Genomic DNA, 17,919 nt, shown 5'->3' with positions numbered 1-17,919 from the left:
AGCTCAACCGAGCAAACAGTAGAAGTACTAGCCAACCGCACGACAGTAAAACAAACACACACAACACTTGACAAACACAACGAGAACTTATTGGACACTAATGACACTAAACGATAACAGGTGTAACAACAATCAGACAAAAGCAAACGAACATAGAAACATGCAACGGTGGCAGCTAGTATTCCGGAGACGGCAACGCCGAAGCCTGCCCGAGCAAGGAAGAGAGGCAGCCTCGGCCGAAACCGTGACAGTACCCCCCCTTGACGCGCGGCTCCAGACGTGCGCCGACTCCGGCCTCGGGACGACCAGGAGGACGCGGAGCAGGGTGCGTCGGGTGCCCACGATGGAATTCCGTCCAGGAGAGATGGGTCCAAAATGTCTCTCCCTCGGCACCCAGCACCGTTCCTCCGGGCCGTACCCCTCCCACTCCACTAGATATTGGAGACCCCCCATCCGACGTCCCGAATCCAAGATGGACCGCACGGAGTACGCCGGTGCCCCTCGATGTCCAATGGGGGCAGAGGAGTCTCCCCTGATCTCACTTTCTTGGAGTGGGCCAGCTACCACCGGCCTGAGAAGAGACACATGGAACGAGGGGTTAATACTTTTATACTCAACAGGTAGTTGTAATTTGTAACACACCTCGTTCAATCTTCTCAGGACTTTAAATGGCCCTACAAACCGCCGACCCAGTTTCCGACAGGGCAGGCGGAGGGGCAGGTTTCTGGTAGAGAGCCAGACTCAATCACCAGGTGCGTACACCGGTCCCTCACTGCGGTGGAGATCGGCACTCGCCTTTTGACGACGGAGGGCCCGCTGCAGGTGGACGTGTGCAGCGTTCCATGTCTCCTCAGAGCGCCGCACCCACTCATCCACCGCAGGAGCCTCGATCTGGCTCTGCTGCCAAGGTGCCAGAACCGGCTGGTAACCTAACACACATTGGAAAGGGGTTAGGTTAGTGGAGGAATGGCGTAGGGAATTCTGGGCCATTTCGGCCCAGGGAACGTATCTGCCCACTCCTCCGGCCGGTCCTGGCAGTATGTTCTAAGAAACCTACCCACATCCTGGTTCACACGTTCCACCTGCCCATTACTCTCCGGGTGGTAACCCGAGGTGAGGCTCACCGAGACCCCCAACCGCTCCATAAAAGCTCTCCAGACTCTGGAGGTAAATTGGGGACCTCGATCAGACACAATATCCTCGGGTACCCGTAGTGCCCCGAACACATGGGTGAATAGCGCTCGGCGGTTTGCAGGGGCAGTAGGAAGGCCCGGCATAGGGAGCAAACGACAGGCCTTAGAAAACCGGTCCACAACGACCAGTATAGTGGTATTCCCCTGTGAAGGAGGAAGGTCAGTGAGGAAATCCACCGAGAGGTGAGACCATGGTCGTTGTGGAACGGGCAGGGGTAGTAACTTACCCCTAGGCAGATGTCTAGGCGCCTTACACTGGGCGCACACCGAGCAGGAGGAAACATAAACCCTCACATCCCTCGCCAACGTGGGCCACCAGTACTTGGCACTAAGACAGTGCACTGTCCGGCCGATACCAGGGTGTCCAGAGGAGGGTGACGTGTGAGCCCAATAGATCAATAGATCCCGAACCTCGAGCGGAACGTACTTCCTACCCTCCGGGCATTGAGGTGGACTAGGGTCGGTGCGTAACGACCGCTCGAGTTCAGCATCGACCTCCCACACTACCGGTGCCACCAGACAAGACTCCGGCAGTATGGGAGTGGGCTCCACGGACCTCTCCTCCATGTCATACCGCCGAGACAGTGCGTCTGCCTTACCGTTCTGTGACCCAGGGATGTACGTGATCTTAAATATGAACCGGGTCAAAAACATATTCCACCTCGCCTGGCGAGGGTTCAGTCTCCCTCGCTGCCCGGATGTACTCCAGGTTACGGTGGTCCGTCAAAATGAGGAAAGGGTGTTGAGCCCCCTCAAGCCAGTGCCTCCACACCTTTAGGGCCTGTACCACGGCTAACAGCTCCCTGTCCCCTACGTCATAATTTCGCTCCGCCGGACTGAGCTTCTTGGAATAAAAAGCACAGGGGCGGAGTTTAGGTGGCGCGCCCGGACCATTGCGAAAGCACGGCTCCTATACCGGCCTCTGACGCGTCCACCTCTACCTGAAATGGTAAAGAGGGATCCGAATGCGCCAGCACCGGGGCCGAGGTAAACAGGTCCTTCAGCCTCCCAAACGCCCTGTCCGCCTCGGCTGACCACTGCAGACGCACCGGACCCCCCTTCAAAAGAGACGTTATGGGAGCTGCCACCTGGCCAAAACCCCGGATAAACCTCCGGTAGTAATTCGCAAACCCCAAAAACTGCTGCACCTCCTTCACAGTGGTTGGCGTTTGCCAATTACGCACGGCTGACACCCGGTCTACCTCCATCTTCACCCCTGACGCAGACAACTGATAACCCAAAAAGGAGACCGACTCCTGGAAAAACAGACACTTCTCTGCCTTGACACACAGGTCGTGCTCCAACAGCCTCCGCAACACTCGGCGCACCAGGGCCACATGCTCGACTCGGGTAGGCGAGTACACGAGAATGTCATCTATGTACACGACCACCCCCTGCCCCTGCATGTCCCTGAAGATCTCATCCACGAATGATTGGAAAACTGAAGGAGCGTTCATCAACCCGTATGGCATGACAAGATACTCGTAATGGCCCGAGGTGGTACTAAAGGCGGTCTTCCATTCATCGCCCCCCTAATGCGCACCAAGTTGTCACGCGCTCCTGAGATCTAATTTAGTGAAGAAACGCGCCCCGTGCAATGACTCCGTCATGGTCGCAATCAGCGGGAGTGGATAACTGTACTTCACCGTGATCTGATTGAGACCACGGTAATCAATGCACGGGCGTAACCCACCATCCTTTTTTCTTCACAAAAAGAAACTCGAGGACGCAGGGAAGTGGGAGGGCCGTATGTATCCTTGTCTCAGAGATTCGTCTATGTAAGTCTCCATAGCTCTCTTCTCCTCCTGAGACAGAGGATACATGGCTCGTGGGAGCGCAGCTCCTGCCTGGAGGTCTATCGCACAATCTCCCTGCCTATTGGGAGGCAACTGCGTCGCCCTCGACTTACTGAACACAATAGCCAAATCCCCATACTCAGGGGGAACGTGCAATGCGGGCACCTGGTTTGGACTCTCCACCGAGGTAGCCCCTACGGAAACGCCTAAACATCGACCCACACACTGGGCAGACCACTCCATCAGAGCCCTCTCCTGCCACGAAATAGACGGGTTATGGGTACTCAACCAGGGGAATGCCCAGCACCACCGGATACGCAGGCGAGTCGATCAGAAATAGCTGGATCATCTCCTGATGATCCCCCGCGTCACACATCCTAAGTGGCGCCGTGACCTCCTGATCAAGCCCGCACCCAACGGACTGCTATCTAGGGCATGAACGGGGAAGGGACGTCAACAGGGAGAAGGGGAATCCCTAAGGCTAAACAAAATCTCTTATCAACAAAATTCCCAGCCGCGCCTGAATCTACCAGCGCCTTATGCTGGGAATGAGGTGCGACCTGTGGAAAACGCACAGGTATACAGAAGTGTGCAACAGAGAGCTCTGGGTGAGTGGGCGCCTACTCACCTGGAAGGGCTCCCCAGTGCGGGGCCTGTCGTCTTCTCCCCGAGGAGGCCATCCCCAGCACCTAGCCGCGGTGTGTCCTCCCCGACCACAGTTGGTGCAGGAGATGGACCCCCTCGTACTCCGACCCCTCCTCTCTCTAGCGCCAGCGCCCCCGAGCTCCATGGGGCACGGCTCGGAGGCGCTGGAGGGTGAAATGGACGGACCCCCCTCGGGACGTCCGCAGGTAGCTAGCAGGGTATCCAGCCTGATGGACATGTCGACTAACTGGTCGAACGAGAGGCTGGTGTCCCGACAGGCCAGCTCCCTACGGACGTCCTCACGTAGACTACAGCGGTAGTGATCAATGAGGGCCCGCTCATTCCACCCTGCATCCGCCGCTAGAGTCCGGAATTCCAACGCGAACTCCTGGGCACTCCTCCTCCCCTGCCGGAGGCAGAACAGACGCTCCCCGCCGCTTTCCCTCCGGGGGATGGTCAAACACCGCCCTGAAGCGGCGGGAGAACTCGGCGTACGTGATGGTAGTAGCGTCTATTCTCCTCCACTCAGCGTTGGCCCACTCTAACGCTTTGCCGGAAAGGCAGGAGATCAGGGTGGACACGCTCTCATGTCCCGAGGGCGCCGGGTGCACGGTGGCCAGGTAAAGCTCCACCTGGAGAAGGAAGCCCTGACACCCGGCAGCGGTCCCATCGTAGGCCCTCGGGAGCGAGAGTCGAACTCCTCTGGGTTCCGGAGCGGGAAGGGGCTGACTTGCCGATGGTGGGGGCAGGGAAGATGGCGTTGGGGGTGTCCCTCGGGTCTCCCAGCGTTGGAGGGTGGTGATCACCTCCTGCAGGGCGGACCCCATCCGCAGGATCTGGTCATTCTGCTCCCGGACTCTGTCCTCCAACGTCTCCTGTGCGGCTGCGGCTCCTGCTGATTCCATTCGAGCGGGTGTGTGTTTCTGTCAGTGTAGCTGTAGGTGGGTGTGGTGGTGGAATCAGGCGCAGGACGCAGAACATTAGTCCAAAAGACTTTAGTAGATGCACAAAACACAAGCACGAATAAATGCCCTGAGGCGAGAACTCCGCACGCAGGCGAAAACAAACGGGCGCACTAAACAGGTGCGACAAAACACTCCAAACACTATGGAGAACAGCTCAACCGAGCAAACAGTAGAAGTACTAGCCAACCGCACGACAGTAAAACAAACACACACAACACTTGACAAACACAACGAGAACTTATAGGACACTAATGACACTAAACGATAACAGGTGTAACAACAATCAGACAAAAGCAAACGAACATAGAAACATGCAACGGTGGCAGCTAGTATTCCGGAGACGACGAACGCCGAAGCCTGCCCGAGCAAGGAAGAGAGGCAGCCTCGGCCGAAACCGTGACACTCTGGTCTGATGAAACCAAGATTGAACTCTTTGGCCTGAATACCAAGCGTCACATCTGGAGGAAACCTGGCACCATCCATACGGTGAAGCATGGTGGTGGCAGCATCATGCTGTGGAGATGTGTTTCAGTGGCAGGGACTGGGAGAATAGTCAGGATTGAGGGAAAGATGAACGGAGCAAAGTACAGAGAGGTCCTTGATGAAAACCTGCTTCAGAGCGCTCAGAACCTCAGACTGGGGCAAAGGTTCACCTTCCAACAGGACAATGACCCTAAGCACACAGCCAAGACAACGCAGTAGTGGCTTCAGGACAAGTCTCTGAATGTCCTTGAATGGCCCAGCCAGAGCCCGGACTTGAACCCGATCGAACATCTCTGGAGAGACCTGAAAATAGCTGTGCAGCGACGCTCCCCATCCAACCTGACAGAGCTTGAGAGGATCTGCAGAGAAGAATGGGAGAAACTCCCCAAATACAGGTGTGCCAAGCTTGTAGCGTCATACCCAAGAAGACTCGAGGCTGTAATCACTGCCAAAGGTGTTTCAACAAAGGACTGAGTAAAAGATCTGAATACTTATGTATAAATTTCCAACATTTTCTGAAAACCTGTTTTGCTTTGTCATTATGGGGTATTGTGTGTAGATTGATGTGGGAAAAAAACAATTTAATCCATATTAGAATAAGGCTGTAACGTAACAAAATGTGGAAAAAGTCAAGGGGTCTGAATACTTTCCGAATGCAGTATTTAGGCTTGACATAACAAAGGGGTTGAATACTTATTGACTCAAGACATTTCAGCTTTTCATTTGTAATCAATTTGTAAAAAAAATAAAATACATTATTCCACTTTGACATTATGGGGTAACACAAACTAAAAATGTGGTCCATTTAAATTCAGGCTGTAACACATCAATATGTGGAAAAAGTCAAGGGGTGTGAAGATTTTTGCTCATCTTTATCAACGGTGCCAATAATGTTGGACCTGTGTGTATGTGTGTAAGCTATTCTTTTAAACCTCCAGAGACTGTGAGTTAAAGGTTCAAAGTAAACCAGCCGTACCTGGCGAGGTACTGTCCGGAGGAGGGCACTTCATGCTTGTTGGGTTTGTCGTAGCAGTTGACCATGTTCTGGATGAGCGCGAGGTCTGGACGCACCACCGTGGCCGCCGACACTGCCCGGCCTACCAGCTGGAGTGCGTCGCGGATGTAGAAGTCCAGCGGCTTGCGCTCCACCTCACCGTAGGCCAGAAGACCCAGGGGCAGGCCGATGGAGTGCAGGGCGTCAGGGCTCAGTGGGTAGCCCAGCACCCAGTGCACCGTGGGCAGCGTCAGCCCCATGTCCTGGGCGCTCCGCAGCACAGCCGCCGCGCACTCCGGGTCGGCCCCAAACAGCAGCACCGCGGCCGGTGGTGGGATATGACTTGGGCCCTGCCCCCGGAAGTGTTCTGAAAGGAAGTCCTGGATTTGGGATTCTGCGGGGCCGGCCCGGGTGAGGTTGAGGAGGGCGCGGAGGTGCCAGCGGGTGGCGCCCCATTCCAGGTGGCTCTGGAGGTCCAGTAGTTCCAGCAGTCCAGCCTCCTCCCAGCCCTGGCACAGCACGGCCATGCCCTCCTGCCAGCCACTCCGCTGGAGGACGGCCAGCAGCAGCTCTGACAGGCCAGACGGGGGGATCCGAGTAACCATCTGCAGGTGGAAACGGTTCTGGGAGGAGAGAGAGAGAGAGAGAGAGAGAGAGAGAGAGAGAGAGAGAGAGAGAGAGAGAGAGAGAGAGAGAGAGAGAGAGAGAGAGAGAGAGAGAGAGAGAGAGAGAGAGAGAGAGAGAGAGAGAGAGAGAGAGAGAGAGAGAGAGAGAGAGAGAGACAGAATCAGAAACAGTGTCAGATCCAAAGAAAAGGACTGGAGCATGAGTCTCACAATTGCTATAATCAAAGATAGCATTGCTCACCCTTTGTAAAGCACAGCTTTGTTGAGATATGACATTGTGGTTACATTTTGCACAGCAATCTACATATGACCTTCACAATCTCTTCAGTATGAAATGTGGTTATTAAGTTGTGAAGCATGTAGGGCTTATAAATCATTCATTTTCGAAAGAATTAAAACTAAAAAGTCAGAAGAACCAAAACAAATGATTGAGTGACATATGGACACCCTAAAGGCTTTTCTTTTTGAAACTCTGAGAGAATGCAACTCTACTCATTGACTGAAATTCAAACACCCTCTGTATGTTAAAGGATGGAGAAAAATTGTTATCTTTTAAATCCCTTTTTTCATGAAACAAAAACTGTGAGCTTCAAGCTTATGCTCTCCCTAGCCACTCTTTGACTCAAAAAGCAATATCAACAGATAAGAGGGCCGATTTCAAACCGTCTGTTCAAAGGCCTTGGTTTGATTAACGCTACATAGCCATTCAAAAGTGGGGTGCCCGTTTCCATAACCATCCCTGACACGTTGCTAATTTGCTTCGCTGCAGGAAACAGACAGGAGAGATGGAAGTACAAATTGCAATTCATGCTCTCGTCGGGTTCCCCCTTGTGTTAGTGTGTCTCTGTGTGTCTCCGGGTGTGTTAGTGTGTCTCTGTGTGTCTCTGGGTGTGTTAGTGTGTCTCTGTGTGTCTCCGGGTATGTTAGTGTGTCTCTGTGTGTCTCCGGGTGTGTTAGTGTGTCTCTGTGTGTCTCCGGGTGTGTTAGTGTGTCTCTGTGTGTCTCCGGGTGTGTTAGTGTGTCTCTGTGTGTCTCCGGGTGTGTTAGTGTGTCTCTGTGTGTCTCCGGGTGTGTTAGTGTTCGCCTCTCTGACTCCTGCAACCTCAAACATCAGCTGCTGGGACAGGTGCATCAGAGGAGAAGTTGAAAGGTGAATGTTTGATACATGTGTGTTTGCAGGCAGTAGCCATAAACCATTTCAATGACGCTCATCAAAAGTTGCAGTATTCTTCTGCTCCAGATAAAGAGATCAAGGCTTGGTTTCTCCTGGGACTGAGGGAGAATGAGCTTTGTAGTGTGACACACAGGGAGTCAGCTCCTCCCTGGGCATAGAGGAAGACTAGACCAGAGGTTGGAAACCCCCTAGACTAACTCCTAAGACTAGGGGTGGGCAACTCCCTTTCTTTCATGTAGGAAATGTTGGCAGCCCTGAGTTACATTGCCAGAATGAACAAAAAGGTCATAGTGCGTCTATAGTTCACTTCAAAGTGTACTGTGACCCTTTTGTAATGTGCTGAAATTCACAATCACTGCTTACTATCAACAGATGGTATGGTGTCAGTGAGTCAGGCTTTACAATGACTTACACATGGCACATACCCAAAAGTCCTGTCATCAAAGTATCTTACTTCCTATGAATACTCATATTCATACTAAAAAGAAGGACACCCTCACACTCACCCTCACAACCTCACACCCTCACACTGATTGTTGCCTCCAAATTAAAGGGAAGGATTATCGTTAATTGTACCACATCTCAACCACTTTCTTTTAACAAAGCGCCTGATAAATGTTGGATGTACAGTTTAAAAAAAAACTCTTTGAGATATTGAAAAATCCCGTGAGCACATTGGTTGATTAAATCAATTATCCTGCATTATTTCCCATACCATGTGAATGGGTTACTTAATGTAATTATCGTTCTCACAGATGCACTAAATCCAGGCTACTCTGTTCTTTATTTGACTCTTGTTATTATCTATCCTGATGCCTAGTCACTTTACCCTGCCCTCATGTACATACAGTAGCTACCTCAAATAGCTTGTGCCCCTGCACATTGATCTGGTACTGGTACACCTTATTCCTATTGGGTTAATATTTTACTTTTTATAATCATTTTTTAACTCTGGATCGTTGGAAAGGGCTCATAAGCAAACATTTCACGGTAAAGACTACAGCTGTTGTATTAGGCACGTGACAAATACAATTTCATCTGACCCCTCATTCATCAAGTCCATCACCAGTTCAATGAAAACCTTCAATAACATCTTACTGACACCACAGGAGTAAACTGTGTGTGAGTTCTTCCTGTCTCTCAAACAGTATCAATATAGAATACAACAGTTCACAGCATAGAGGAACATATGTAGGATCTTAATTTGATCCCCCTGTTGCAGGAGAACTTTCATGCAATGCAGGAAATGTAAAACTTGTAGTGTATTTGAGGTTTTAAAAGGCTTCTGAAGTTTGTAATTTCCACTTTGAAATTTCAGACTTGATTTTTTCTTACGAAAAATGAATCAACTCCTATAAAAAAATCCGTTAATTATTCTCCACAAAATAATTCACATTTCCTATTGCTGCAAGATTATTTTCCTGCTATAGAAAACTGGCTCAAATTAAGATCCTACATCTGTATTCTCAGAGGTCAATAAGTATCTATAGAAAGTATGCACCCCATTGAACTTTTTTCACATGTTGTTGCGTTACAAAGTGGGATTAAAAAGGATTTAGTAGTAATTTTTTTTGTCTACACAAAAATACTCTGTAATGTCAAAGTGGAAGAAAATGTGTAATTTTAAAAAAAGATTACACAAAAAGAAAAAAAAAATATATATATATACAGTGAGGGAAAAAGGTATTTGATCCCCTGCTAATTTTGTACGTTTGTCCCCTGACAAAGACATGATCAGTCTATAATTTTAATGGTAGTAAAAAAAAACACACAAAAAAACGCATGTCAAAAATGTTATAAATTGATTTGCATTTTAATGAGGGAAATACAGTGGGGGAAAAAAGTATTTCGTCAAATCAAATCAAATCAAATTGTATTGGTCACATGCGCCGAATACAACAGGTGCAGACATTACAGTGAAATGCTTACTTACAGCCCTTAACCAACAGTGCATTTATTTTAAACAAAAAAGTAAAAATAAAACAACAACAAAAAAAAGTGTGGAAAAAAAAAGAGCAGAAGTAAAATAAAGTGACAGTAGGGAGGCTATATATACAGGGGGGTACCGTTGCAGAGTCAATGTGCGGGGGCACCGGCTAGTTGAGGTAGTTGAGGTAATATGTACATGTGGGTAGAGTTAAAGTGACTATGCATAAATACTTAACAGAGTAGCAGCAGCGTAAAAAGGATGGGGTGGGGGGCAGTGCAAATAGTCCGGGTAGCCATGATTAGCTGTTCAGGAGTCTTATGGCTTGGGGGTAGAAGCTGTTGAGAAGTATTTTGGACCTAGACTTGGCACTCCGGTACCGCTTGCCGTGCGGTAGCAGAGAGAACAGTCTATGACTAGGGGTGGCTGGAGTCTTTGACAATTTTGAGGGCCTTCCTCTGACACCGCCTGGTATAGAGGTCCTGGATGGCAGGAAGCTTTGCCCCAGTGATGTACTGGGCCGTACGCACTACCCTCTGTAGTGCCTTGCGGTCGGAGGCCAAGCAGTTGCCATACCAGGCGGTGATGCAACCAGTCAGGATGCTCTCGATGGTGCAGCTGTAGAATTTTTTGAGGATCTGAGGACCCATGCCAAATCTTTTTAGTCTCCTGAGGGGGAATAGGCTTTGTCGTGCCCTCTTCACGACTGTCTTGGTGTGTTTGGACCATGATAGTTCGTTGGTGATGTGGACACCAAGGAACTTGAAGCTCTCAACCTGTTCCACTACAGCCCCGTCGATGAGAATGGGGGCGTGCTCAGTCCTCTTTTTTTTCCTGTAGTCCACAATCATCTCCTTTGTCTTGGTCACGTTGAGGGAGAGGTTATTGTCCTGGCACCACACGGCCAGATCTCTGACCTCCCCCCTATAGGCTGTCTCATCGTTGTCGGTGATCAGGCCTACCACTGTTGTGTCGTCGGCAAACTTAATGATGGTGTTGGAGTCGTGCCTGGCCATGCAGTAATGGGTGAACAGAGAGTACAGGAGGGGACTGAGCACGCACCCCTGAGGGGCCCCCGTGTTGAGGATCAGTGTGGCAGATGTGTTGTTACCTACCCTTACCACCTGGGGGCGGCCCATCAGGAAGTCCAGGATCCAGTTGCAGAGGGAGGTGTTTAGTCCCAGGATCCTTAGCTTAGTGATGAGCTTAGAGGGCACTATGGTGTTGAATGCTGAGCTGTAGTCAATGAATAGCATTCTCACGTAGGTGTTCCTCTTGTCCAGGTGGGAAAGGGCAGTGTGGAGTGCGATAGAGATTGCATCATCTGTGGATCTGTTGGGGCGGTATGCAAATTGGTGTGGGTCTAGGGTTTCTGGGATAATGCTGTTGATGTGAGCCATGACCAGCCTTTCAAAGCACTTCATGGCTACAGACGTCAGTGCTACGGGTCGGTAGTCATTTAGGCAGGTTATCTTAGAGTCCTTGGGCACGGGGACTATGGTGGTCTGCTTGAAACATGTTGGTATTACAGACTCAGTCAGGGACATGTTGAAAATGTCAGTGAAGACACTTGCCAGTTGGTCAGCACATGCTCAGAGTACACGTCCTGGTAATCCGTCTGGCCCTGCGGCCTTGTGAATGTTGACCTGCTTAAAAGTCTTACTCACATCGGCTATGGAGAGCGTGATCACATAGTCATCCGGAACAGCTGGTGCTCTCATGCATGCTTCAGTGTTGCTTGCCTCGAAGCGAGCATAGAAGTGGTTTAGCTCGTCTGGTAGGCTTGTGTCACTGGGCAGCTCGCGGCTGTGCTTCCCTTTGTAGTCTGTAATAGTTTTCAAGCCCTGCCACATCCGACGAGCGTCAGAGCCAGTGTAGTATGATTCAATCTTAGACCTGTATTGACTCTTTGCCTGTTTGATGGTTCGTCGGAGGTCATAGCGGGATTTCTTATAAGCGTCCGGGTTAGAGTCCCGTTCCTTGAAAGCGGCAGCTCTACCCTTTAGCTCAGTGCGGATGTTTCCTGTAATCCATGGCTTCTGGTTGGGGTATGTACGTACGGTCACTGTGGGGACGACATCATCGATGCACTTATTGATGAAGCCAGTGACTGATGTGGTGTACTCCTCAATGCTGTCTGAAGAATCCCGGAACATGTTCCAGTCTGTTTTAGCAAAACAGTCCTGTAGCTTAGCATCTGCGTCATCTGACCACTTTTTTATTAACCGAGTCACTGGTGCTTCCTGCTTTAGTTTTTGCTTATAAGCAGGAATCAGGAGGATAGAGTTATGGTCAGATTTGCCAAATGGAGGGCGAGGGAGAGCTTTGTATGCGTCTCTGTGTGTGGAGTAAAGGTGGTCTAGAGTTTTTTTCCCTCTGGTTGCACATTTATCATGCTGGTAGAAATTAGGTAGAACGGATTTAAGTTTCCCTGCATTAAAGTCCCCGGCCACTAGGAGCGCTGCATCTGGATGAGCGTTTTCCTGTTGATTAATGGCCTTGTACAACTCATTCAGTGCAATCTTAATGCCAGCATTGGTTTGTGGTGGTAAATAGACAGCTATGAAAAATATAGATGAAAACTCTCTTGGTAAATAGTGTGGTCTACAGCTTATCATAAGATACTCTACCTCAGGCGAGCAAAACCTCGAGACTTCCTTAGTATTTGATTTTGTGCACCAGCTGTTGTTTACAAATATACACAGACCGCCACCCCTTGTCTTACCAGAGTCAGCCGTTCTGTCCTGCCGATGTAGCGTATAGCCTGCTAGCTGAATGTTATCATTGTCGTCGTTCGGCCACGACTCCGTGAAACATAATATATTACAGTTTTTAATGTCCCGTTGGTAGGATAACCGTAATCTTAAATCGTCCACTTTATTTTCAAAAGATTGAACGTTGGCTAATAGGATTGATGGAAGAGGCAGTTTACTCGCTCGCCGTCGATCCTTACAAGGCACCCCGATCTACGTCCGCGATATCTCCTTCTCTTCCTCACGCGAATGACGGGGATTTGGGCCTTGTCGGGTGTCTGTATGATATCCTTCGCGGCCGCCTCGTTGAAGAAAAAATCTTCGTCCAATACGAGGTGAGTAATCGCTGTCCTGATATCCAGAAGCTCTTTTTGGTTATAAGAGACGATGGCAGAAACATTATGTACAAAATAAATTACAAATAACGCGGAAAAACACACATAATAGTACAATTGGTTAGAGGGCTGTAAAACGGCAGCCATCTTCTCCGGCGCTGTTCAGTATGGTGGAAAATAGTCAGCCACCAATTGTGCAAGTTCTCCCACTCAAAAAGATGAGAGAGGCCTGTAATTTTCATCATAGGTACACGTCAACTATGACAGACAAATTGAGAAAAAAAAATCCAGAAAATCACATTGTAGGATTTTTAATGAATTTATTTGCAAATTATGGTGGAAAATAAGTATTTGGTCACCTACAAACAAGCAAGATTCCTGGCTCTCACAGACCTGTAACTTCTTCTTTAAGAGGCTCCTCTGTCCTCCACTCGTTACCTGTATTAATGGCACCTGTTTGAACTTGTTATCAGTATAAAAGACACCTGTCCACAACCTCAAACAGTCACACTCCAAACTCCACTATGGCCAAGACCAAAGAGCTGTCAAAGGACACCAGAAACAAAATTGTAGACCTGCACCAGGCTGGGAAGACTGAATCTGTAATAGGTAAGCAGCTTGGTTTGAAGAAATCATTATTAATTAGGAAATGGAAGACATACAAGACCACTGATAATCTCCCTCGATCTGGGGCTCCACGCAAGATCTCACCCTGTGGGGTCAAAATGATCACAAGAACGGTGAGCAAAAATTCCAGAACCACACGGGGGGACCTAGTGAATGACCTGCAGAGAGCTGGGACCAAAGTAACAAAGACTACCATCAGGGACTCAAATCCTGCAGTGCCAGACGTGTCCCCCTGCTTAAGCCAGTACATGTCCAGGCCTGTCTGAAGTTTGCTAGAGTGCATTTGGATGATCCAGAAGAGGATTGGGAGAATGTCATATGGTCAGATGAAACCAAAATAGAACTTTTTGGTAAAAACTCAACTCGTCGTGTTTGGAGGACAAAGAATGCTGAGTTGCATCCAAAGAACACCATACCTACTGTGAAGCATGGGGGTGGAAACATCATGCTTTGGGGCTGTTTTTCTGCAAAGGGGCCAGGACGACTGATCCGTGTAAAGGAAAGAATGAATGGGGCCATGTATCGTGAGATTTTGAGTGAAAACCTCCTTCCATCAGCAAGGGCAGTGAAGATGAAACGTGACTGGGTCTTTCAGCATGACAATGATCCCAAACACACCGCCCGGGCAACGAAGGAGTGGCTTCGTAAGAAGCATTTCAAGGTCCTGGAGTGGCCTAGCCAGTCTCCAGATCTCAACCCCATAGAAAATCTTTGGAGGGAGTTGAAAGTCTGTGTTGCCCAGCGACAGCCCCAAAACATCACTGCTCTAGAGGAGATCTGCATGGAGGAATGGGCCAAAATACCAGCAACAGTGTGTGAAAACCTTGTGAAGACTTACAGAAAACGTTTGACCTGTGTCATTGCCAACAAAGGGTATATAACAAAGTATTGAGAAACTTTTGTTATTGACCAAATACTTATTTTCCACCATAATCTGCAAATAAATTCATAAAAAATCCTACAATGTGATTTTCTGGATTTTTTTCTCCTCATTTTGTATGTCATATTTGACGTGTACCTATGATGAAAATTACAGGCCTCTCTCATCTTTTTAAGTGGGAGAACTTGCACAATTGGTGGCTGACTGAATACTTTTTTTCCCCACTGTAAGTATTTGACCCCTCTGCAAAACATGACTTAGTACTTGGTGGCAAAACCCTTGCTGGTAACCACAGAGGTCAGACGTTTCTTGTAGTTGGCCACCAGGTTTGCACACATCTCAGGAGGGATTTTGTCCCACTCCTCTTTGCAGATCTTCTCCAAGTCATTAAGGTTTCGAGCCTGATGTTTGGCAACTCGAACCTTCAGCTCCCTCCACAGATTTTCTATGGGATTAAGATCTGGAGACTGGCTAGTCCACTCCAGGACCTTAATGTGCTTCTTCTTGAGCCACTCCTTTGTTGCCTTGGCCATGTGATTTGGGTCACTGTCATACTGGAATACCCATCCACGACCCATTTTCAATGCCCTGGCTGAGGGAAGGAGGTTCTCACCCAAGATTTGACGGTACATGGCCCCGTCCATCGTCCCTTTGATGCGGTGAAGTTGTCCTGTTCCCTTAGCAGAAAAACACCCCCAAAGCATAATGTTTCCACCGCCATGTTTGACGGTGGGGATGGTGTTCTTGGGGTCATAGGCAGCATTCCTCCTCCTCCAAACACGGCGAGTTGAGTTGATGCCAAAGAGCTCCATTTTGGTCTCATCTGACCACAACACTTTCACCCAGTTCTCCTCTGAATCATTCAGATGTTCATTGGCAAACTTCAGACGGCCCTGTATATGTGCTTTCTTGAGCAGGGGGACCTTGCGGGCGCTGCAGGATTTCAGTCCTTCACGGCGTAGTGTGTTACCAATTGTTTTCTTGGTGACTATGGTCCCAGCTGCCTTGAGATCATTGACAAGATCCTCCCGTGTAGTTCTGTGCTGATTCCTCACCGTTCTCATGATCATTGCAACTCCACGAGGTGAGATCTTGCACGGAGCCTCAGGCCGAGGGAGATTGACAGTTCTTTTGTGTTTCTTCCATTTGCGAATAATCGCACCAACTGTTGTCACCTTCTCACCAAGCTGCTTGGCGATGGTCTTGTAGCCCATTCCAGCCTTGTGTAGGTCTACAATCTTGTCCCTGACATCCTTGGAGAGCTCTTTGGTCTTGGCCATGGTGGAGAGTTTGGAATCTGATTGATTGATTGCTTCTGTGGACAGGTGTCTTTTATACAGGTAACAAGCTGAGATTAGGAGCACTCCCTTTAAGAGTGTGCTCCTAATCTCAGCTCGTTACCTGTATAAAAGACACATGGGAGCCAGAAATCTTTCTGATTGAGAGGGGGTCAAATCCTTATTTCCCTAATTAAAATGCAAATCAATTTATAACATTTTTGACATGTGTTTTTCTGGATTTCTTTGTTGTTATTCTGTCTCTCACTGTTCAAATAAACCTACCATTAAAATTATAGTCTGATCATGTCTTTGTCAGTGGGCAAACGCACAAAATCAGCAGGGTATCAAATACTTTTTTCCCTCACTGTATACCTTGATTAGATAAGTATTCACCCCCCTGAGTCAATACATGTTAGAAACAACTTTGGCAGCTATTACAGCTGTTTCTTCTTGGGTAAGTCTCAGCGCTTTGCACACCTGTATTGTGCAATATTTGCCCAATATTATTTTCAAAATTATTCAAGCTCTGTCAAGGTGTTGGGGATTATGGCTACACAACAATTTTCTAGTCTTGCCATAGATTTTCAAACAGATTTACGTCAAAACTGCAACTTGGCCACTGAGGAACATTCACTGTGGTAAGCAAATCCTGGGTAGATTTGGCTTTGTGTTGTAGGTTATTGTCCTGCTGAAAGGTGAATTCCTCTTCCAGTGTCTGGTGTAAAGCAGACTTGAAGCAGGTTTTCCTCTAGGATTTTGCCTGTGCTTAGCTCCATCCCGTTTCTTTTCATCCTGAAAAACTCCCGGTTCTACTTAGCTAACATATGGAATTGTTTTAAGATGGTCATTTAGCTATTGAATTTGTTTTACGATTTTGATAAAATATTGAATTTGGCCTTTACTACTATAGCCCATAGAAACGCATTGAATAACACATTCATAAATTGCAAAAAAGACAATAAAAAAATGTATCAGAAGGAATAAGGTTTTTAAGTGTCTGTCCTATATCTAGGAGATATAAGTAAGCTCAGGAAATATTTTCATTTTTTTTGTTGGCACAAAACTACCTCCATACTTCCATTCATTTTGTACCTTCAGACGAGTCCCGTGGGGCTTGTGGGGAACAGAGAACACCATCGTGTTCGTGAGTCTCATCTTTCCATAGAGTGGTCATATTAGTTAGTAGGCCAAACCGTTCGAACGCTACAGACGTTTTCGTGAGAATACCGATTTTCGAGTTGCAAAGCTGTAGCTCTGTCTCTTTCCACCGCAGATGCGTAAGGGCGACATAGGTGGATGTGGTGGATTGAGACGCAGCTCATGCCAAAAAATATATCTCAAGCTTAAACTGACTGATTTTGATGGGGATTTTTTCATTATGTTCATTAGATTGACGCAGCGGTGCATCAATAGATTCTTAAGGATTAAAGATATATTCAATGTCTGATTAGTTATTGTTACTCATCTACCAATCACTGCCCTTCTTTATGAAGCTTTCGAAAAGCTCCCTGGTCTTTGTAGTTGAATCTGTGTTTGAAATTCAATACTTGACTGAGGGACCTTACAGATGTTGTATGTGTGGGGGACAGAGGAAGGGTTAGTCATTCAAAAATCATGTCAAGCACATATAACTTATTATGTGATTTATTAAGCCAAATTTGACTTCTGAACTAATTTAGGCTTGCCTAAACAAAGGGGGTGAATACTTATGCAACAACTACATTTTAGTTATTTAATTTGTATTAATTTGAAAAAATTTGTATAATTTTATTTTCACTGACATTATGAACTATTTTGTGTAGATCAACGGCAAACAATTACAATTAAATATATTTCAATACTACTTTGTAACACAACAATGTGAAAAAAGTTCAAGGGGGTGTAAACTTTCTATAGGCACTGTAACTAATGACTCCAGTGCCCTGAGGGAGGACAAAGGGACAAGGACATTATCTGATAGTCTGTTTGATTGGAACCTGGAACAATAGAGAGAAGAAAAGAGGGATATGGCAGGCGACCACAGAATGACAGCTCCATTTAGAATCCAATCTTTCTTACTCCTGAAAATTGAAATAAATAGAAAAGGGAAATTGCGTGAATGAAAAATGTAAGTCTCTGTCCCAAATCCTTTACCACACAGCAGCAGCCAAAATTATTTCTCTAACACTTTACTTACAGACAGCGGGCAGTCAGAATTAAGCTTATCAAGGTGTGCACCCCTATAAGAGTTACACATTCTTA

The 17,919-nt window shown here is 47.8% G+C and overlaps 1 protein-coding gene across 1 annotated transcript in view; it reads right to left on the bottom strand.

The window, feature by feature from the left end:
• The window catches only part of LOC121576491 (glutamate receptor ionotropic, NMDA 3B-like), a 119,432-nt gene that overhangs the window by 33,356 nt on the left and 68,157 nt on the right, over window positions 1-17,919 (bottom strand). The window contains exon 2 of the mRNA XM_045223591.1: window positions 6,059-6,699. Coding sequence (XP_045079526.1) covers window positions 6,059-6,699 — 641 coding nt within the window. The remainder of the gene's footprint in view (window positions 1-6,058; window positions 6,700-17,919) is intronic.

The sequence above is a fragment of the Coregonus clupeaformis genome, chromosome 11 (assembly GCF_020615455.1).
Source record: "Coregonus clupeaformis isolate EN_2021a chromosome 11, ASM2061545v1, whole genome shotgun sequence".
Lineage (NCBI taxonomy): Eukaryota > Metazoa > Chordata > Actinopteri > Salmoniformes > Salmonidae > Coregonus > Coregonus clupeaformis.
Note: the sequence above shows the minus strand (reverse complement) of the source record. Positions and strands in the feature narration are given on the sequence as shown.